Below are 23149 nucleotides of genomic sequence, written 5' to 3'. Positions count from 1 at the left end.
CATGACGACAACTAACTTCATGACGACATGACAAGATGACAGGACGTCACCCGACAGACACACAGACAACTTATTTTTATGTATATAAGATACGTCAGTTGAAAAACCTGACGTCAGTCGACACACAAACATGACTTCAGTAGACAGACACACATTCTCTATTTTTTCAGCTCAACTGAATTGTCAGACAGTTTAAGGTCCCTCCATTAATTGTTCGTGATTTATGAATATTAGAGAGAATTGAAGCTACGTCTTTCGTCCTTATTGGGGTGGAGGTTCGTAAGTGGTGTATATTATACAGGAGGGGAGATAAGCTAAATTATTTTTTTGTGTCTCCCTTTCTATTTTTTCAAAAGAATACTTTTTGAGATATTTTCATTAAAAAAATGCCTTTATTTTTGTGTTTTCATTTAAAAAATTAAAACGAAGGAAGTTTTATCTCCCCACTAGATACTGAATTTTGTCCAATTCTCACCCTAGTTCTTCGTGGATTAATGCCACTGGGTTTAATCATAATAATAAAGCTAAATAAAGGTTTTGCTTCCTAATACATTAAAAACAAGGACAAATTTGGTAATAACTTCTGTAAACTTGGTTTTGAAAATTATAAGAGTAAGTAAAAAATACAAAATAGAATAATACCGATCGATCGGCGGTGCGCTACCGCCGCCCCACAAAGTTTTGCAGCAGATTTTTCCCTAGTCTTTTAATTTTTTCAAAAAATTTGCCTAGAAATTTCCAAGATATAATAATACAAATCTAAATAAATATAGTAATAAATTATCAGTTGCAGATATATCGATTTGATCTGTAATTTTAAATTTACGTGTTAGGTGATTAGCTTGGTATCTAAAGTAATAGCTAAATCGGATACATATTATTGGTGAATTAAATAAGCTTGACAAGCCGGCCCGAAGAAATCAGAAATGAGAAGAGGAACTTGGGTATGGGTCTCCTTGATGCTTTCTGATTTTCACGGTTCTTTGAAAATCTCTTTAAAGATAACATTGGAAATACAATCTCAACTAGAAGCCCTTCCCCCTATGCATATCTTCATATTATTCACGTGTTTCAGTTTATCTTCGCTAAAATTCAATTTACCATGGATATAAGTTCAAACGGGAAGATATCAAGACAGGACAATAAAGAAATTAGTTGTTTTTTAAATCTCAAATTATGATGCAAAACAAATGGCTCTAGCATAGACTAGCAAAGTCGAAACTTAAAACGAAGAAAAATTACTGTTCCGCTGTATATGGAACATATTTTTCAAAAATCGTTTAATGGTACTATGTTACCATGGGACTTTGTCTGTTCTTTTCTTCATTGCACCTAGTGCTGATATCGATACGAGAGAAACAATACAGTCGGAAATAAAAATTTATTAGGCTTACTTCTAATTATTATATCCCTTATTTAGCTTGTCAAAATATGTTCCAGTTCCGGTATTTTGAATAGTGCAAAATGGCCCTTGTCTTGGGCTACGTCTATTCTAGTGCCTTTATTTAAAAAGGGGGATAGATTAGACCATGAGAATTATAGAGGTGTAAGCCTAAGTAATTTACTTAGTAAGGTTTTTGCTAAGATATTATGTCGTAGGATAGATAGTTGGATAGACCAAAATAAAATTTTATCAGATTTGCAGGCAGGGTTCAGAAAAGGCTATAGTCCTATAGATCAGTTTTTTATTTTATCAGGGATAACTAGGAAACAGGTTAGGAGAAAAGAGGGCGTTTTGTTCCATTTTTGATTTAAAAGGAGCGTTTGATGGAGTGGATAGAAGTTTAACTATAGATTTGTTGTTAGCACTAGGACTACCAAGCCTTATAAGAAATCGTTTTTTTCTGTAATTTAAACAAGAAAAATTTGCAATAATTTACACTATGCTGCTGAAATTTTTGACTATATTTAGGTGCAAGATCAGCATTTTAACTATCCCAGTATATTTTGGAATGTTCACTAATTTACATACAAAGAAAGTTACGTTTATTATATTTCCCCAAAAATTAGCATTCTTAGGTGAGACGGGCGTTAAACATAAAATACAATCCGTTAACTTTCATTAATGTAAACTTCTACGAAATTTTGGATAATTCCATTTTCTTTCTTTAGTATTCAGGGAATCAGCTTGAGCATTGTATACATAAGATAGTTCTTTTGTGTGGAATAAGGTAGAATAAAAATGGTCAAACATGGAAATCTGGAAAGTGAGATTAAGATTGTGCTACAAATTCAAATGTTCTAGATATGGAGGAGAAGATAAACAACTTAAAAGCGCTCAGCTTTTATTAGGATGTGAAGGTAGTTTATTGGTAAAAGTTCTACCCTCAGCTGTATTTACCAGCTAGATATCTCTTATTGGATGCAGATCAGAGTCATCTACTCTTTAATTAGATCAACATTTAAAAAGATTTACAAAAAAAAAGTTTTAAAGAAGAAATGTCTACTTGCCCTCTTTGTAAAGATGAGAATGACGATTCGGTGCATTGCTTTACCCAGTTCCTGGGATTTCAACGGTAAAGAAAGGTAAAGTAAAAAAAAAAAAATATAGTTTAAACTTCAAAAATATCTTAAAAAGTACGTGTCCACAGTTTATCACTAGAGCAGCAAGGTATAAGGAAAATATGTGTATTAAAAGGAAATCTTATTTTATTTATTAATCTTAGTGTTTCATCCTTATATGAATTTGAAGAGCAGAGATCGCTGATGTACGCTTATTTTATTTGTGCTTCTTTGTGTACCTGGTCGTTTTTGGCTTTAACTACACTTTATCTTTTCGTTTTCTTACTTTTCTTGCCTGTGACCCAAAAGGTGGTTTTTAATTGTCCTTTGTCCGGAGCTAACAGGGTGTGAGAAAAAGTGTACATCTATAGTCCATTTAAAACCGCTCTTAGAGTTGGTGGTAGCCGGGAAAAATCACAATTAGTGATAAGGAAAGAGTTAAAGAGAAATGGGCAGAACGTCCAGAAATTAAACAAAAAAAAGTTTTTTTAAATGAAAGTAAAAAGCGCCATTAAAACTTAAAACGAACAGAAATTACTCCGTATATGAAAGCGGCTTTTCCTCCTCAACGCCCTGCTCTTTACGCTAAAGTGTTTTACTAATTTAAAATGTAGGGTTAAGAGAAAGAGTCAAACTTTAGCGCAAAGAGTGGGGCGTTGAGGAGGAAAATCTCCTTTCATATTCGGAATAATTTCTGTTCGTTTTAAGTTATAATGTCGCTCCTTACTTTCATTTAAAAAAACTTGTTTTTTTTTGTTTTGAAATAGTAAAACGAATGCTTATTACGGAAATTGTTTCAGATAAGATGGACTAAAGGTAAAAAAAAAGGTAAAGGATACGGCATTAGACTTTACAGTCCGTACCGGAGGTGCTGATCTCCGTTTCTTGGCCCTTTAGCCAGGAAGTGCAATGGGGGGTTAGGGGCCAGCCATCCTGTGCTTTCGCACACCCTTCCTGTTTACCTTCCCCAGATTTCTCCAGGTACCCATTTAGAGCTGGGTCGACTCTGGCTAAGCTTACAGAGTCACGCCACTGACCCCCGTCCCAAACTGAAGAATTGGGTACACTGGGATCTGAACCCGCGTCCTCTCAGACAAGGGATCCTGAATCCAGCGCACCAACCCACTCGGCCAGTATGGACTAAGAAGCATTAACTGTGAAATAAATAAAAATTACATGCAAGTACTTGCCTCATAGTACTACTAGAGTAGAAAAATGGCCATTGATATACTTTTATCCAAAATTAGAACTGGAGACATTAAAGGATCGTTGTAGGCAGATGAATTGAAAACTTGCAATTTTAGACACATTTTTTCAAGGAGGTGGACCTTCATCGAGTTCCCTGTGTGTATTCATAAAGATGTGAACGTTTTAGTATATTAATTGATAACCTATTGTAATTCATTACTTATTTACAGATAACCGCAAGTTCAAAATATAGAATATCAAAGGATGGAAACCTTACCATTACCGAAGTATTGCCTAGTGATTCTGGACTTTACCAGTGTGACATCGAATACGATCAAGTGTTACATCAATATTCATATGTAAAACATATGCTCTATGTTGAAGGTAAGTGCTTTCCAACGATAACTGAAAGTTATTCTTCAAATATTTTGTGCTTATGCTCCTGGCAATATATGTTTTGAATGTAATTAAATTAAATGTTTGAACGCTTCATCATTGAATGGATGAAACTCAGTTTCATCCAGCTAAACAACTATATTTTGTAAATGAACTTCGCATTTTATTCTTCAGATAGTAAAATGCCTTAATCTTTGTTTAAAACCATTGAAAAAAGACAAATCACCTTTTTTTCAGTCACTTTAGACCTTTCTCTACGAAAAAGTCTTAGCAAGTATAATAAAAACTTTAAGTGAACTGATAGACCTGAAACAGTGATGGATGCAGTGATAGATGTATCTTAGATTTTTAGTGCAAGTTATAGCTATAGTGTTGTCGTCAAATTGCGTCTTTCACACTGTTTCACTGCCCAAACAGTATATCTTATGGTTTCTTGGAGAGAAAATAAGTATTAAATTCTTTCCAAGGAGATGGTATTTTTATGATTTGAATGGTATTGTAAAAGCCACGTTTTGAATATGAATAATTTTAGTCTGAATACTTGATTTAATAGTCTAGGTTATGTGTCAGTTAGGCTTTAGCCTTTAGATAGCTGAAGCATTTTTGTCCTAATCATTGTTGATGTTCCTTTCCTGCTAGAAGACATATAAGCTACATAAAGGATGGTCAGTGTCACTTTGTTAGACCTACTATAAATGAACTCTAGATTGCAGGTTATCTCATCCCCAAAAGAAAAACTTTGAAATTAGGTATTTAAGTTCATGGAACTGCATTTTTAATTGATATATTTGCAATCCTTCTTAAAAAAACTCATTAATTAAGTCACTAATGTTGATTATTTAACAAAAGTAAAGTTATTGAAGTTTCAAGGTTTTCATTAATTTTACAGTTAAAAAGTATAGAGGAAGGCTTGAGTCCAGTTGTGGGAGAGGGGGTCATTTTATGTTTAATTAATAGTTATAATTTTTAAATCTATATGATATTGCAGTGAATGGCTCTAAGTGGGGCTGCTCTCCTTACGCTAGATTGAAACTGCCGTTTCCAGATGGAATCTAATTAAAACTAGGCCTTTTCGCTCACAAAAATGGTAAAACAGCCTGGTTATATTATTTTGTGGGAAGTTGGGTTTTGATATCCAGGTTCTGCAAAATTGATCCAACGTACCAAATAATGTTCAAAGTGTTGACTATCCTCACATGTTTAAAAGTATTGTTAAGAAAATGTATTATGTCATATTACGATAAAAAAAAAAATTGTTCCATCCCAGATCATATATTTTTCCCCTTTTGGGTGGCTTAATATGAATTTACAGGTTTGATTGTTTTTTATGTCCTTTTGTGAATGTAGTTCCTATATTTGTTAGAATTAGAAGGATTCCAACAGCTATTGACCCTCAGTGTTGGTTTTCCATACTAATTGTTTTCCATCTTTTAATTTTTTTTTTCTTTTATAAATAAATTATTGGATATTTTATTCACACAGGCTCCCTAGATTTTAATGACTTACTGTTTTTGCAGGATTTTTTTCCTTGGTTTTGTTTCCCTAATAAATTGGTCCTTCTCTGATATTAATTTATTAGACCATGAAGTAGCATTGTGAAATGCTAATTAAATGAGAATTAAAGAAATTAAATATAATTGTACTTGTTTAAAATAGTGGGGTCATTTGTTCCGATATTGCTTATAACCATCATTAAGTGTAAAAGCACAATGTGTGTGGTTTTTAATGATTCAAAGACCATTATGCCCTGATTGGAGTTTATAAACGACAGATCCTGTGTGAGCTCGCCCTCGGTTTGCTATTTACGGTTTCAGATTCAAGCTTCTTCAATTAAGCTCAATTAAGTCCATTTAATCGATGAATGTTGGAAAAAGGGTATGAATTCTAGTTGGTCATTTTAAGTTTAGTGGAAATAATTTTAGTGTATATTATGGACTATTATGAGCTAATTTATATACTATGGGTTGCTTCCCTATAGTAGCATAATATTTTTAGGCATGAATATATAATGAGCTGTAGGCAATAGGTCTGGGACTGTCTGTGCGGGAATTTACCCCTTGTTGATAGAAGAGCATCGCCAAGTGCTGAAAACCATGTTGTGACCAAGATGGGCCAAGGATTGCACAAAGTCTCCAATCATACTGGAGGTCCCAGGGAGTTCTTGCTGTCCGGTTCTAAGTCGGCTTAAGCTTCTCGATGTAGATTTGAGAAGATATGTTGGTTCCCATCCTGCACTGATATCCAGGATCACTGCTTTTCCTGATGCCAAAATAATTTCAGTGATTTAAAGAACATGAAAATTAGAACTTGGAATGTTACGACGTCAAAATAGAACTATCGTATCGCGTATCGACATTTTGACTGACGAATTCAGACAGTTTGAACTGGACTTACTAGAGTACTCCAAAATTCGTATCCTAGGGTTAGGAAGCATGAAATTAGGTGATATAGAATTTGTTTACTCAGGAAAGAAGCATGGGGTACATAGACAGGGAATAGGGCTCATGATGAATAAAGAAGCTGCTAAGTCTTGTTTAAGCTCTGAAGGTATTAATAATAGAATACTTATTGCTCAACTCCAGAATATGAGTTATAGTAGTATATTTCAATGTTGGACCAACTGAGGTAGATACTAGTGACTCAGATGAATTTTAATTACAGTTACAGGAGCAAATAGACAGGGTGATATATAGAAATATTATGTTTTTACGTGGAGATTTTAACGCCCAGATTAGTAGAAATAGGGATAGGTGGTATCATAGCCTAGGTAAATTTAGTGGCTACAGACTTTTGCAATTTCCTTGGTATAACAACCTAGTTATAACCAGTACGGTGTTTGATCATAAAATGGCTCATAAAATGACATGACATTCGTGTGATCTTAAGACAGCAGACCTTATTGATTATGTTATTGTATACCGAAGACTAGCGGGATCAATACTAGATACTAGGGTATGTAGGAGTGCTTTTATTGATGTTAAAGTAAATATCTCTATTTAGTAGTGTCTAGGGTTAATTCAAAGCTGGAATTTCGGAAGTGTAACTACCTCCTGGGAAGTCATTATGTTGGTAGACTCCAGTATGAAAATTTAAGAGAAACTTTCTAGGAACATCTTAAGGAACTTGAGAGTTTAAAATTTGATAATGTGGAAAATGGAAGGAATAATTTTAGAAAAACAATTCGCGAAGTTGCTGATGGTGTCTTAGGGAATAAAGTTAAGACTGCAGCTAGGAATATTAGTGAAAATACTGTGAGTGATAGATCATATGAAAACAAAATGAATGTAAGGAAATTGGAGAACCCATTAAAATATGAAGTAAGAATTTGTGGAGTGAGAAATTGGAGAAACCATTAAAATATGAAATAAGGAGGTGTGAAGTGGGGGCCATGGATAAAATTGCTGAGGATCTCGTAGATGCAGCTAGGTGGCATAATACTAAAATATTATACTGGCATATTAATAAACTGAGTGGAAACGGTCAATCCGGAAGTGTCCCAGTTAATATAAGAATGAGGCCACAATAAATGATAAGGACAGACTTAAAGATAGATGGGCAGAACATTTTGAGAATTTGCTAAACCGAGATACAGTTGAAGGAAAAGATATAGAGAAAAATGCAAAAGTTTATGATACCTTTGATATAAACGAAGATTTTTTTGTGAGAAAGAATTAGCGACAATACTAAATGGATTTAAAAATTATAAGACTTCAGGTGCTCATAGTGTGGCAAATTACCCAACGATTTTAGGAAAACCTTAATTAAACCACTGTATGAGAAGAGTGATAGGAGTGAGTGTCGTAATTATCCAGGCATTTGTCTGGTCTCTGTATGTAGCAAATTACTTACTAGTATGATACTTTTATGAGTGAGAAATACTACAGAAAAAGTATTAAGAGAACAGTATGGTTTTATAAAAGGTAGAGGATGGGTCGACCAAATTTTTACTCTTAGGTTAATAATTGAAAAGTGCCTTAATTGTCAAACACCTTTGGTCCTCAGTTTTAATGATTATGAACAGGCGTTTGATTCTGCTGATAGCAGAGCTTTAAAAACGTTCTTATCCTTGTATGGTATACCAGACAAATACATAAAATGAGTAGTAGTATGTACGAGAATAACACTGCTGCAGTTAAGGTGGGAAATGAGGTTATGAGCTAGTTTTGTATTAAATCAGTAGTATTAGGTGTAGGCTTATATATATATATATATATATATATATATATATATATATATATATATATATATATATATATATATATATATATATATATATATATATATATATATATATATATATATATATATAAATAAATTGTCTGTCCGTTACGCCAGATTATATCTTCTACATATATAAAAGAAAACAAACTAGAATGTAAAAACTGGAAATTGCATAAATATTTCAAAATATTTTGACAATTGATTAAAGTAATTCGGAAAAAGAAAAATGGTAAAAAACTAAAAAAAAAAAAACTAACAAGAAAAAACTAAAAAAAAAATTAAAATTAAAAAGATTAAAAAAAGAAAAAAACCTAAAAAGAAAAAACGTACAAAAATAAAAAAGATAAAAAACTAAAAAAAAAATAAAAAAAGCTAAAAAACTAAAAAAAAAAGAAAAAAAAAACTGGGAATTGCACAAATATTTCAATATATTTTGACAATAGATTAAAGTAATCCGAAAACCTTAAAACAGATACCCCAAATCTTGAGGTTTAATATAAATTGTGGGAGCTTTAGCATGCTTGGCACGTAAAGATTTTTCCAAGCGTCAATGTTAGAATGAACATTGACAAATTGAAGAAAACAAATCAATAAAAAAACTAAAGAAGCTAAAAAACTAAAAAAACTAAAAAAAAACTAAAAAAGGTAAAAAACTAAAAAAAACTAAAAACTAAAAAAGAAAAAAACTAAAAAAAAGGAAAAAACTGAAAAATAAAAGAGAAAAAGAAAACTAAAAAAATATGAATAAATATATATAAAAATAAGTTGTTTGTGGGTTATGTCTGTCTGTCTGTCTGTCGAGTGACGTCGTGTTTGTCCGCATATGACGTCTGAATTATTTCACAGTAATACAAAAGAAGAAAAAAAAACTAAAAAAGGTAAAAACTACAAAAAAACTAAAAAGAAAAAAACTAAAAAAGCTAAAAAACTAAAAAAAAACTAAAAAAAGGTAAAAAACTAAAAACTAAAAAAACTGAAAAAACTAAAAAAAGGCAAAAACTAAAAGAAACTAAAAACTAATAAAAAACTAAAAAAGCTAAAAAACTAAAAAAACTGAAAAAACTGAAAAAAGGTAAAAAAAAAACTAAAAACTAAAAAAGAAAAAACTAAAAAAAAGGAAAAAACTGAAAAATAAGAGAAAAAGAAAACTAAAAAAATATTAATAAATATAAAAAATATAAATATAATATAAATTAGCAATCAACAAAGCACCGAGACACAAATGACGACCGGGACACAGGGAGTATAAATGACGACCAGGACATAAGTAAAAAAAAACTAAAAAAACTAAAAAAATTGGTAAAAACTACAAAAAAACTAAAAACTAATAAAAAAACTAAAAAATCTAAAAATATAAATAAACTGGCTTGAAGCTGTTGAAAGTCAGGACAAACAAATTTCAAAACCGATTTCGAGGGATTACAGTTTGTGGGTATCGGATTAAAAAAGATAGATAACAGGGTTATCGAAGGTCACAAGGTTTCCTTCAGTGAGGGGGGACATTTAACAGGGGTACAAAACAATTTTTCCAGGGTGGTATAACAGTGTACCAACTCAATTTATATGGGTCGGATGGCGGGCAAAAATTTATGACAATTTTCTAGAAAAGCTCTGATTTTTTCAAAATGTTATTTAATGTAACACCTAAGATTAGATTTAGATTTTGTTATATTTAGTATATACTTTGAGGTATATATAAAATGTACATATACACTTTATGCATTGGATCGTTTTTATTGCTTAGTTTGAGGTCATAAATAAACAAAACAGTGCTGATGACCTAGTCTCTGATTTATAGCCTTTTGTTTTTACTTAAATTTTAAATTTACGTAGCCTTTTGTTTTTGCATAAATTCTGTTAGGGGCTATCGACATGCAATTCCAACAGTAAACTTAATCATAATTGGTCTTCTCTATTTTACGATCTTATGATAGAGTTACGATTCTTATGATTTATAACTTATGTATTTTCTATGTTGATTGTGTTACGTTATGGATCTTTTGATCATGTTCTTATGATTGTAAAAAACTACTTATTTTTGTTCATAAGATTTTCTTCTCTTTTCTCTTTTTCCCCTTATGCTATGCTCTTTCATTTTGGAATCTGCGCCTATTTTTTCGGTAGGTAATAAATAAATTGAAATGAATTGTTACAAAGCAGGTGGTTGTCCAATTTTATTTCAATTTCCAGATTGGACGGAATTGAGCACTATGATCGTGGAAGAAGAAGACGGGTCAATTACATTGGGCTGTAAGGTACCTGGTAAATGGCTTACTGCAGGCCAACCTGAAATTAAATGGCACAAATTCAGTAAGCTACTTCGATAACGATGAAGTATGTTCAATCTTTTCTCGTAAATTTCCGAAAATTTGTTCAGTAAAATTCTAAATTCTAAATTTTAGTAATTTTATTTGAAAGTCATTTACGTCCTGCTCCTTACTGTCTACTATATATATATATATATATATATATATATATATATATATATATATATATATATATATATATATATATATATATATATATATATGTATATATATATATATATATATATATATATATATATATATATATATATATATATATATATATATATATATATATATATATATATATATATATATATATATATATATATATATATATATATATATATATATATATATATATATATATGTATATTCTTTTCCTCCCACTCGAAATAACAAATTTCATTAAGATCTGATCACTCGTTCGTAAGTTGAAAATGCCTCACTTTTTCAAATTTTTTAGAAATCACCCCCAAATCACCACCTCCGTTTTGATTATGTCAATCAATTATCTAGTAGTTCTATTTATTTTCCCAACCATGTTTCATCCTCATCTCTCCACTCCAAGTTTCATCCTGATCTCTCCTCTCTAATTTTTATTAATCCTCCTCCACCCCCCACCTCCCAACCTCCCCAAAGAGAGTGGATCTGGTCCGTATAGGTCAACAACGTATCTAGGACATGTGCTTCTTCTTCCCACCAAGTTTCATCCTTATCTCTACTCTCGAAGTGTTTCCCAAGCATTCTGGTTTCCCCATCCAACTCACCCCAACGTCACTGGATTCAGTTGAGCTTTATAATCAAGCTCTCAGACACGAGGCCCTTCTAAATATCAAGTTAAAATTAAGATGTGATTACCTGTTTGTAAGTTAAAAATACCCCAGTTTTCTAATTTTACTGAACTACCACTACCCCAAAGAAAGTAAATCTGGTGTGGTTATTTCCATCACGTACCTAGGATTTTTGCTTATTCTTCCCACCAAGTATCACGATCTCCCAACCATAAGCGTGTTACAAGATTTACAATTTCCTCCTCCAACTCCCCCTGATGTCAAGGGATCTGGTCAGCATTTAAAGTAAAATCTCTGAGACACGAGGTCCTTCTAAATATTGAATTTCATTTAGATCCGTTATCCTGGTCTTAAGTTAAAAATACTTAATTTTTTCTAATTTTTCCAGATCACCAAATAATATCCCCCCTCCTACCTCCCTCAAAGAGATCGGATCAGTTTTGGTTATTTCAATCATATATGTAGGACTTGTGCTTATTCTTCCCACCAAGTTTCATCCCGATCCCTCCACTCTAAGCGTTTTCAAAGATTTCCGGTTCTCCCTTCCCCCAACTCCCCCTAACGTCAACAAAACTGGTCGAGATTTGAAAGAAAAGGTCTGAGTTACTTGGTCCTTCTAAATATCAAATTTCAGTAAGATCCGATCACTCATTCGTATGTTAGAAATACTTAATTTTTCTAATTTTTTACAGATTAACCAAATCACCCCCCCCCCTAAAAAACTCCTTCAAAGAGAGTGGATCTGTTCTGTTTATGTCAATCATGTATCTAGGAGTTGTGCATGTCCTTCCCACCAAACTTCATCTCGATCTCTCCATTCTAAGCGTTATATAGGATTTCCAGTCCCCCTACTCCTCCCAATTTCACTGGTTCCAGTCAGGATTTAAAATAAGAGGCCTGAGTTACAAGGTCCTTCTGTATACCAAATTTCATTAAGATCCTATCACTCGTTCGTAAGTCAAGAATACCTCATTTTTTTCAAAATTTTTCCAAAATAACCCCATCCCCCCAAACCCCCCCCCCCCAAAGAGAGTGGATATGTGCCAGTTATGTCAATTACGTATCTAAGACTTCTGCTTGTTTTCCCCACCAAGTTTCATCTCGATCTCTCCACTCTAAGTGTTTTCTAAGAATTCAGGTTTCCCTCTCCAACTCCCCCAATGTCACCAGATCTGGTCGAGATTCAAAATAAGTGCTCTGACACAATGTTCTTCGAAATCTTAAACTCTCATTAAGATCCCATCACCCGTTCGTCAGTTAAAAATACATTTTTTTCCAATTTTTTCGAATTAAATGGCCGCCCTCTCCCACAGATGGTCAAATCGGGGAAAAGACTATTTCTAGTTTAATCTTGTCTGGTCCCTGATACGCGTGCAAAATTAATCTTCCTAGCTTATCTGGAAGTGCCCAAACCAGCAAAACCAGGACAGACAGACCGACAGAAATTGCCATCGCAATATGTCACTTGGTAAATTCCAAGCGCAATAAAAACACGTTTTTGGCCTGAGCAGGTTTTACTTGCTAGTACAATTCCTCTTTTTATGTGTCTGTCATAAATTTCTTGAGATTAATCACTTGTGTCCTAATTACTCAAATAAGAAAGTGCTGTATTTTATGTTAACTGATTTAATAGTAAATAGTATAAAAAGGCAACAAGTAGATTTTCACAATGGGAAAAAGCATACATCTTAAGATGAAAACAACCCAAAAGTGTATTGCTGTGTTCTTATTTTGAACTCCCTATCTTGAAAAATTTGATGATATCATGCCCCCCTAAGGTTCTTGGCTGCTTGTTTGATGTTTTGGTTATTGATGTGCAATACCCCGACCCTGAAAGGTAGATTTCTTCTTAATTTGAAGAGGGGTTTAAAGCCAAAACAAAATATGAAATATGAGTAAACAAAATTTTCTTTGAAATTTTATGTATGAATTGACATTGAGAAATCTTGTCTCATTTATCCCATATTGTTATAGGTTCCGGATGGTATATGGCCTTCTAAGGTACCCGTTGGTATTAGATAATATTATTAAATGATAAAATAGAAGTCATAATAATGTTTGTGTGAGACTAAATTGAGCGCAAATAATGACACAGTCGAAAAGTATATAATGTCTAGTATTTATTTGTAACCGAAGTTTCATCCATTCGACAAATTCTACGTATCTGCTTAGGATCTAACCTGTAACCTATTTTAGTCTCTTTGAAAGCCCAATGACTTGGGCTCCTAGCCCCTATCCCTCCCCATATGTCAGGATTTCCGGTTATACACATAATGGTACTTATCTGTTAGTTAGTACACAGATCTACAGGTACGGGTTTGAAACAACTGAGACTCTTGGGAGATTGATAGGATAAATATAATTTTGGCTTTATAATTGCACATTGGGTAGGGAGGGTTAAGTATAGTTTTACTGGATGTAAAATGTAGCATAATTTAACCAAAACACCAGCTACATATTTATCAAAATATAGCTCTAACATAGTTTTTCATTGCGCCGAAGCTAATTGTCTTCGCATATAAACAGAAATGAACGAGTTATTGACCTATTTTATAGATCTAAATTCTCGAATATGTACTGGCTAACAGATAAGTACCCACATAATTCCTAGTCAACTGGTTTGTTTTGGTGAGTCCCCATGCTAAATTCTAAGGAAACGAGATAAAAAAAATAGTGTGTGTACACGTCTGGCTCTGATAAAAGTAGATACAACAAAGGCAAACTAGGCTCATCTACTGTTTAATAAAATCTGTTTTGGCAGACAAGAATACAATTAATGCTCGAATTTATGAAAGATTTATGAATTTATTAAGCCAGATAAGAAGATAAATAAAAATAAAACTTGCTATACATGTACCTTGTCGGCTAATATTGAAAGAATTCTGAAATAACTAAAATGTATCTACACATTTTATAAATGGTAGGTTTTAAGAATAAAAGTAACCAATTACAATTATTTGGTTACTGAGGGAATTCTGGAACGCAGAGTAAAACACAATATGTAAGTTGGATACAAGAGTAGAGATCTTCTCATAAGATTGATTCGAAAGATCCTGTAATAACATTTGGGTCCCCTGATGCTGTTTTGTAGGTGTCGATATGCTTTTTTGTTCTGCCCTTCCTCGGATTGTAAGCAATCCTAAGCTAAAGAAATATGTTCGCATTTTTTTTTTTTTTAATTAATCGTAAACATAGACTAAAATGTAAACACAAGCTTTTTCAACATTTCTTCTTAAAAAAAAAAATAATAAAAAATGTGAAACCCTACATGCCTACTGCAAGCTTCGTTGCTTCCAATCCTGTAGCTAGTGGGAAAAAAGGATGATAATATTCTGTTAATATGGGTTAAAAAGATTTCAAATTCAACCTCAGCCTCAAGAGGCCCTGTCAAGATTGTTGCCTCTATTATGTTTTCCATTGTTGTTGTTTTACGGCAAGTCGCGTGCCATTGTAAAGCTTTGGTGGGCTAATCTTTCGTAACAGTATTATTGTTTACGCCTATTTTTAGTTGTAGTACGTGCGATGGAAACCCTGAGAGATCTAGGGACTCTATAAATTCAGATGCATAATTAAACGCTTCATTTGGTTCCAGAACTGTATTGACTGACTTGTAAATTACTTCCTGGTCTCGAATCTTGGTCAAAATAATATTGTTGATTTCGTGGACGTCTTTATTCTTGGCTGCCAAAATTGCTTGTTCACTGAGCCATTTATGATTTTTATAATTGGTTAGAATATTCGGAAATACCTTTTCAACCGATTCATTTTTTGACGTCACTAAGTTACAGAATTCAGCAAGCAGTTGCATACGTCCTGAAATTGTGTCTACTGGGAGCTTTCCGTTTCCAATTGCCAGCAATTGATCTGAAAATATTTCACCAGTGTCATCGTTTTGCAATCGGACACGCATATTTATAATTAATTTTAATGTCTTTACGTGTGCCCATAAATTAGAATTTTTCAGGCATTCATTTCGTTCGCAGGGGTTAATCTAGGTATTATGGGTAATGTTTGCCTGAAATCACCCGCAAGTAATATTAATGTGCTGCCAAAGGATTTCGAATTTCCTCGCAAATATCGCAATGATTGCTCCAAAGACTCGAGTGACTTTTTGTCTGCCATTGTGCACTCGTCCCAATTAATAAGTTTGCATTGCTGCAATACTTACCGGCTATTCCGGCTATTTTGGCTATTCCGAACGACACAATTGCCAACGCTATCTCATTTTTTTGATCGAATTGATGACAGAATCAATTCTATCACAAACGTTTTACTAATATCTCCCGGCGCGTCCAAAAAGAAGATTTCTCCAGCGTTGTTATCTACACTTGTTTTTGCTCAGACGTTAACTTAGAAATATTTTTTTGTACATACGAAAATAGATCACTCGTGCGGTAACCTTTATTAACGATCCAATTCTACACACGTCAAATCAGCAACGTTACGATTAGGTAAAGGCATTCCCAAATCCTGAAGAGGTTTGTTTGCCATACATACTCACAAATCTTCAATAATAACTAAAGTGTAGTTATAAATTTCTGATGTAAAATCAAAGTCATATCTGACGTCTCTAAAAGTTTTTGATGGAATATATACTCGGCCATTTTCGATTTATATTTCTTCCATAACTCTGTAGGAGCTGAATGAGAGCAAATTGTTTGTGTGATTCCAAAGAATACACGAATTTGACTTGGAGTTGACGTTTCGCACAAGTCATTGATGCAGTTATCCCAGTGTTGGTTATTCTCCAATAAATTTTGAGTTTGGCATGCACTACGGTAAGCGTCATGTATAGTACCGTTTATAGTTCTGAAATACTCAAAGGACATCGGACCGGGTTAATTCACCAAAGGCAGGTGGAGAAAGAAGCATTCATGTTGATTGGGGTGGATGGTGTAGAGTCTTCTTATCATGTTATCTTTGAAGATGGTAGGCTGGCCATCGACTGACTTATCATGTTTCGACGTTCAAATGATTTATTTTTAGTATTCCACGTGTAAAACAAAGACACTTCAGTATACAGCAGTTGTTTTGCAAAATAATCATTTTGACATATCGAAAAGAAAGCAGTTAACTTTGTACCGGCGGATTTAGGACTCTTTGTTGCACATTGGATTCCGAGAAACAAACACGTTGACCATTCTGTAAACGTACCACTAAGTGAACAACAGCTGGACTTCGTTCATGTACTGGAAATGAAAGAATTTGCCAAACAGCTTCATTACTGCTTGTTTATCTTCCAGCCTGATATTGTATGATTTCATCGATATCACTGGTTTTGGAGTGCAAGCCAAAAACTGCCATGTCGATGCCTTTGTTGACGTATTTACATATGTATTTGATTGCCTTTACGGAGTTACAGTATTCAACGTTTATGTGTGCATTAAATGTTTTTGATAATAAAGGAGAATATGGAACAACCCACTGGTTATCTACTTCGTTGGTGGTACCGTTATGCTTCTTTATTATTTCTGTTTTACCGCCATCTTCAGTAGATCTTCTTCTATATACTGGGTAACCATCATTGCCGGTAATTGTGTTGGGTACTAAAAGTCGAGGATATTGCTTTGTGCACCTTCTTTTGGCCATGCTTGGTGATTTTTCATCCAGTGCCCATCATTACCGGTAATTGTGTTGGGTACTAAAAGATGAGGATATTGCTTTGTGCACTTTCCTTTGGCCATGCATGGTGATTTTTCATCCAGTGCACCACTAGCTTCATGTATTATATTTTTCACCACAATATCATTTAAGCCCTTATCGACATTTTCATCAGGTATTTCAGTGGAAATCAAATCGTCAATTTTATTAGAGGTAATTTTATCATGTAGACAGATTAGTATATGTGCGTGGGGTAATCCTTGTTTTTGCCATTCCACTGAGTACATCCAGCATAGCACTGAGCCAACGATTTGAAGTCTAACTGTATAGTTTATCAGTGATTTCAACTTTTGCTGGAAGACACGGGCCGTAATATCATGTCTGTGAGCCGGCGATTGTCCTTGAAGTAAAAGCTCTTGTCTCGTCCCAAGATTGATTACATGTAAATGTAATAAATAAATCCGGACCACCATTTAGACGAACATACGCAATAGCTTATTGAGCGTATTCATGCATATGACGGGGACTGACAGCATGTGACGAAGGTAAAATTGTTAATCTTCCAACGTTAGTGGTATTACCGTCATTTACAACTGCATCTTGCAAATGAATGTGTTGTTCAGAGCCGAGCTTGGTCTGATTCAGATGGATAAATAGCAAACGTTCTGATTCAATATTTGCATACATATGAAAGATGTATTGATGAAACAATTGACGGCATTTAAAAATATAATTATCTTCATTGTGACGAATCATTAGTCTATAGGAATAATAATTCATTGTGCTGCACTTCTTGTCCGTTTGTTTGTTAGTGGATGGATCTATCAATTTATTATTAAAGTAATAGCCGTCGGCTCCATCCCAAAAAATGATAGGATATTGTAGGGTATCGTAGCGTCGATGAGTTTCAGCAATTTTACCAACTGAGCGTTTCGCTTGTGAAGAATATTATCTCGAGGTAAAAACTGATCACCGACAATAACGATTGCCACTTCATCGATAGTTCGAGCATTGTATCTACGCACATGTTTGCCAGTGGGCATTTTGTCAGCGGATATAACAATTTTATGAGTATCAGTAAGCATCATATTGATTGCTGTTTTGAACATGCGCACTAACCATTATTATCGTGGAAAAGATGTTGCAATTGGGAAACGATAGTCCTTTCAAAGTTGGAAGAAATTTGGTAACGTGCATTCAATTCAGAATTGCCATCACTGATGAAGTACGGTTGTAAAAATTTATGATTTTCACCTGAGAATGGTAGAAGGGACTCTGCTCTATGATAAATTTGTCCTTTAATTTGAAAGTAAGCATAAATTGATCTTGATTTTCGATTTGAGCACCAAACGACGCTACTCAAGCTATTATCATTGGAAAGGCAGCACTTGAATTCCAGTCGATTAGTCACGCATTGCGTTTGCAATACAGTGACACGCCTTATTTGTTTTACCTTCTCTATCAGCTGCAAGCCTGGTTTCACGTTGCTCTGGTAGTTACTCGAAACACCCTCTTTTTTTACTTTCTCTTTCAGTATCAAGTTTGGTTTCTTGTTGCTCTGGTAGTTCCTCGACAAGCCTTCTTTTTCCCCTTTCTCTGCCAACTGCAAGTCTAGTTTAACGTTCCTCTCGTGGTTCCGCGACACGCCTTCGTTGACGTAAATTAAACATTCCTAATCTGTCCTTCCTCTTTGAACCACAAGCCTGGTTTTGTGTTGCTAGAGGGTTTCGTCCTGGTGTAACATTCTAGGATAATTTCTTTTTGACATTAATTGACACTTGGACAAATTTTCTTTGAGCACCAAGCATTCTAAAGTTCAACAATTTCTAATAAACTTCATAATTTGGGTTTTCTGTTTTAAGGGTTTCGAATTACTTTAATCCATTGCCAAAATATATTGAAATATTTGTGCAATTACCAGTTTTTTACATTTTAAGCAACTTAATACACTGAAATAGTCTCAATTTTTTAATAGTTATTATTCAAAAAAAGAATTATTGAATACTTAACTAAGATAGAGTAGTAGAGAGAGAAAAAAAACTGAAACCTCTTTTTTTGGTTTTTTAAAATGATTGCCATTGTGCTTAGTTTTTTTTTCCTTATCATTTTTTCCTTTTTACGGTTTTTTCTTTTTTGTTGTTTTTCTTTTTTGTAGTTTTTTTCTTAGTTTTTTCACTTTTATTTTTTTTTCTTTTTTAGTTTTTTCTTATTTATATTTTTAGTTATTTCTTTCGTCTAATATTTTTTTTCTTTTTCTTTGGTTTTCGTCTTTTTTTATTTTTTATTTTTTTATTTTAGTTTTTTTTAATTTTGAATTTTATTAGTTTTTTTCTTTTTAGTTTTTTTATTTTTATAGTTTTTCTTTTTTTGTTTTTTTTTATTTTAGTTTTTCTTTTGTAGTTCTTTTCTTTTTTTGTTTTTTCTTTTTCAGTTTTTCTTTGGTTTGTTTTTAGTTTTTTCTTTATTTTAGTTTTTCCATTTTCTTTTTTTTACTTTCTTCTTTTCTTATTTCCATTCTTTTGTAGTTTGTTCTGTTTTTCATTTTTTTCATTTATTTCTTCTTATAGTTTTTTTCTTTTTTTTTTGTTTTTTAGTTTTTTTGTTTTCTTCTTTTTTTGGTTTTTCTTTGATTAGTTTTTTCTTTTTTTTTCTTTTTTTTCTTTTTAGTTTTTTTAGTTTTTTGCCTTTTTTAGTTTTTAGCTTTTTTCTTTTTTAGTTTATTTTTCTTCTTTATTTTTAGTTTTTATTTTTTTATGGCACTTAGTATTAACCAAGTGCCATATAGCAATCACAAATTCGATCGGGCTGTCTGTCGTTCTGTCAGTCCTGGTTTGGCTATTTTAGGCACTTCCAGGTAAGCTAGGACGATGAAAGGGACCAGGTTAGCAGGCGTATCAGGGACCGGACCAGATTAAATCAGAAAAAGTCGTTTTACCGATTTTACTATCTGGGGGGGGGAGGAGTAGGAGGCCCGTTGATTGGGAAAAAATAGAAAAAATGAAGTATTTTTAACTCACGAACGGTTGATCAGGTCTTAAAGAAATTTGATTTTTGGAAGGATATCGTGTCTCAGAGCTGTTATTTTAAATCTTGACCAGATCTGGTGACAATGAGGGGGGAGTTGGGAGGGGGAAAGCTAAAATCTTGGAAAGCACTTAGAGTGGAGGGATCGGGATGAAACTTGATGGGAAAAATAATATGATTGACACAAATGGAACGGATTCGCTCTCTTTGAGGTAGTTCGGGGGGGGGTTAATTCTGAAAAATTAGAGCCGGAAATCTTAGAAAATACTTAAAGCAGACAGATCAGGATGAAACTGGATGGAAAGAATAAAAACCTGTTTAAGATACTTTACAGACATAACCGGACCGGATCTGCTCTTTTTGGTGGTGTTGGGAGGGGGGGGGTAATTTGGAAAAATGAGACATTTGTAACTTACGAAGGGTGACCAGATCTTAATGAAATTTGATATTTAGATTGTGCTTTGAAACTCTAATTTTAAATTCCGACCAGAGCAGACACAGTCGTTTGCGTTTCGACAGAGACAGCTGGCGGTTTTGATTCACGTGTTATGTGGGTTCTGATTCTGATCTTCATGCAATTTGACCCTCCTTGACTTCCGTATGTTATTTCTTTGTAACTGTTTTATTTGTGTCTTATGCTGCCTTTCCAAGAGTAAAGGTTTATTTCAAGAAACCCAAAATTATGGCAATAAATATTTTGATGAAGCCATCCAGCATACTCATTCAATTAAAATTTAGTCAATTTTTAATTTTATTTCAGTGTTAAGAGAGTAATGTCGAGTAATCCCCAGGTTTAAGATAATTTTTTTTTTTGTCAAGTAGAGCTATACATGATCACGTACTGTAAATCACTTTCAAACTTTGTGTGATTTCTTTCTTTTTCAAACAGAGAGTTCCGGATCCAGGGAGCTAAGACACTTTCTAATGGGATCTCTAGTTGAAAATTTCATAAATTTTTCAACGCAACTCAGACATTTGTTTTCAAATGCGTTGTTCGTATAATGGTTCCTATTCGTACTTAGTTTGGTTAAGGGCTGGGGATGGGGCATGGTCCTCACTAGAAGAATCGGTTTTGCCATTGATAAATCCTAAACAGTGATTATACAGTTAAATTTTGAGAAAATTTGGTAAATTTCCATCTACTGGCTGCCCAGTCACCCATCCTAAAAAAAACCTACTATGCCAATGGCAATACATCATCCAAATACTATGCTTGGAAAGATGCAGGAGCTTTCTATTGAATGTTGTGGCAAAAAAAAAAGTAGGCCAACGTATGTTTAAAAGGTCAATTCTTCATGTGATTTCAGTTAAGGAAGCACAGGATTTAAGAAAAGTCATATTCTAGAACTGAAAGAAAAGAAAGCTTGATTTTAAACTAGCGTTTAATGATTGCTATTTAGAATATGCGGGACGCCCTTGTTGAGCTGAAGACAACCAGAACCGCACTCAATAATGCAGACGATGGGGAGATGGGTGTCGAAACACTTTAAAATAGTTTTCTTTTGTATATGATTTTATATTTACTAATTTTTATAATAATTGGATTTTATATTATATGTGATTTTACATTTTATATGTAAGTCATAGAAGCTATAAGCTATAAGAAGCTATAAGCATAATTTAGGATTTATGATCATTTGTTACTTTATAATAGTGACTTGCATTATGGAAAACAAGTAGCTCTTGCAACTTGATACTGCGATCTTGCCTCTGGTAGAAAAAACACTACTAGAGAACAGTGGCATAATTTCATCAAAATCCTGGGGATGGGGGGAGGGGGCAAAATTAGAGCCAATTTACTCAAATCAAGTGAAAATGACAGTTGTAACTAAAAAATAAGCCGCTTAGTATCAGCAAGAAAATTTTTAATACTATAAAAGTACTACAAAAGTACTTGTAGTACTATAACTATAGTACAGTACAATGTTTTTAAGACGTAATCACATTATGATTTTACTGATACCGAGATTTTCAGCTTATTGAATGTTTTTCTGATTGGCTAAAAATATTCCATGAAAGATTATAATTGATTTAGTTTTGTGTTAGTTAAATCTCGGTACTAGAAAAATAATATTGCGAGTAATTAGAGAAAAATATACAACTTATATTTTTCGAAGGTCTTTTGGATTCACAATAAAGCCAATATAACCTACATTTTACATCATTGGCCAATTAGCCCCTAGACCCCACCACCCTTGATGTTTGATTTAGAGTGTCGATTCAAAAAACAATATGCAACAATTGATCTAAGGGCATGGGTGAGTTTGGATCTTGGGTCTTTACTCTCTCCTGAGGGGCTGCCCGAATTTTTCCACATGCATTACGTTTCGGAGTGCCAGTTTTTTTTAACTCCATTATTCTTTGCACCCACAAAGTTACATTTCGCGCTAGACGCTGCACACTTCCGGCAAACGCAGCGTGTCCCTCCTGCTGTATGTGATTTTGTATTTGGGTAATTTTTTCTGAAAATAAAAAAAATATGATAAAAAAAGCTCTTTTTGGCCGTTTAAAGGCTAAAAAAGCCTTTTATATTGAGAATAGAATTTTAAAATGACCATTAAAGTAAACCGTAGGATGGAAGAGACTAAAGAGTGGGAAAGCAATGTGAAATAAAAAAATATGGGGGGGGGAGGATTGCTGACAAGGGAAGAAAATCATCTAGGCTATCAAATCAGAAAATATTCAATTTTTCATCACAAATATTTAACTGGTTCGTTCATGTAGGCTGTAATGACGTTCTATAGTCATTATAAAACGTCATTAATTTCTTATGAGAAATAATTCTTTTCTCATAAAAATTATGATAAAAAAGCTCTTTTTGGCCGTTTAAAGGCTAAAAAAAGGCTAAGGAAGCATACCTTTAATATAGAGCATAGAATTTAAAATGACCATTAAAGGAAACCACTGGAGGGAAGAGAGCTAAAGAGTGGGAAAGCAATGTGAAAGAAAAAATATGAGGGGGAGGACTGCTGACAAGGGAAGAAAATCATATATTCTATCAAATCACAAACTATTAAATTTTTCATCAAAAATATTTAACTGGTTCGTTCCTGTAGGCCTTAATGACGTTTTATAGTCGTTTTAGGGTATCAAGATGGTTTTATTTTGGCCTTGTAG

The 23149-nt window shown here is 33.3% G+C and overlaps 1 protein-coding gene across 1 annotated transcript in view; it reads left to right on the top strand.

The window, feature by feature from the left end:
* LOC136027209 (uncharacterized) overlaps positions 1 to 23149 on the top strand; it is a 119866-nt gene that overhangs the window by 80644 nt on the left and 16073 nt on the right. The window contains exons 9-10 of the mRNA XM_065704237.1: positions 3921 to 4074; positions 10498 to 10641. Coding sequence (XP_065560309.1) covers positions 3921 to 4074; positions 10498 to 10634 — 291 coding nt within the window. The 3' untranslated portion in view covers positions 10635 to 10641. The remainder of the gene's footprint in view (positions 1 to 3920; positions 4075 to 10497; positions 10642 to 23149) is intronic.

Source organism: Artemia franciscana, chromosome 1 (genome assembly GCF_032884065.1).
Source record: "Artemia franciscana chromosome 1, ASM3288406v1, whole genome shotgun sequence".
NCBI classification, from domain to species: Eukaryota; Metazoa; Arthropoda; class Branchiopoda; order Anostraca; family Artemiidae; genus Artemia; species Artemia franciscana.
This window is presented reverse-complemented; position numbering and strand designations above follow the sequence as displayed.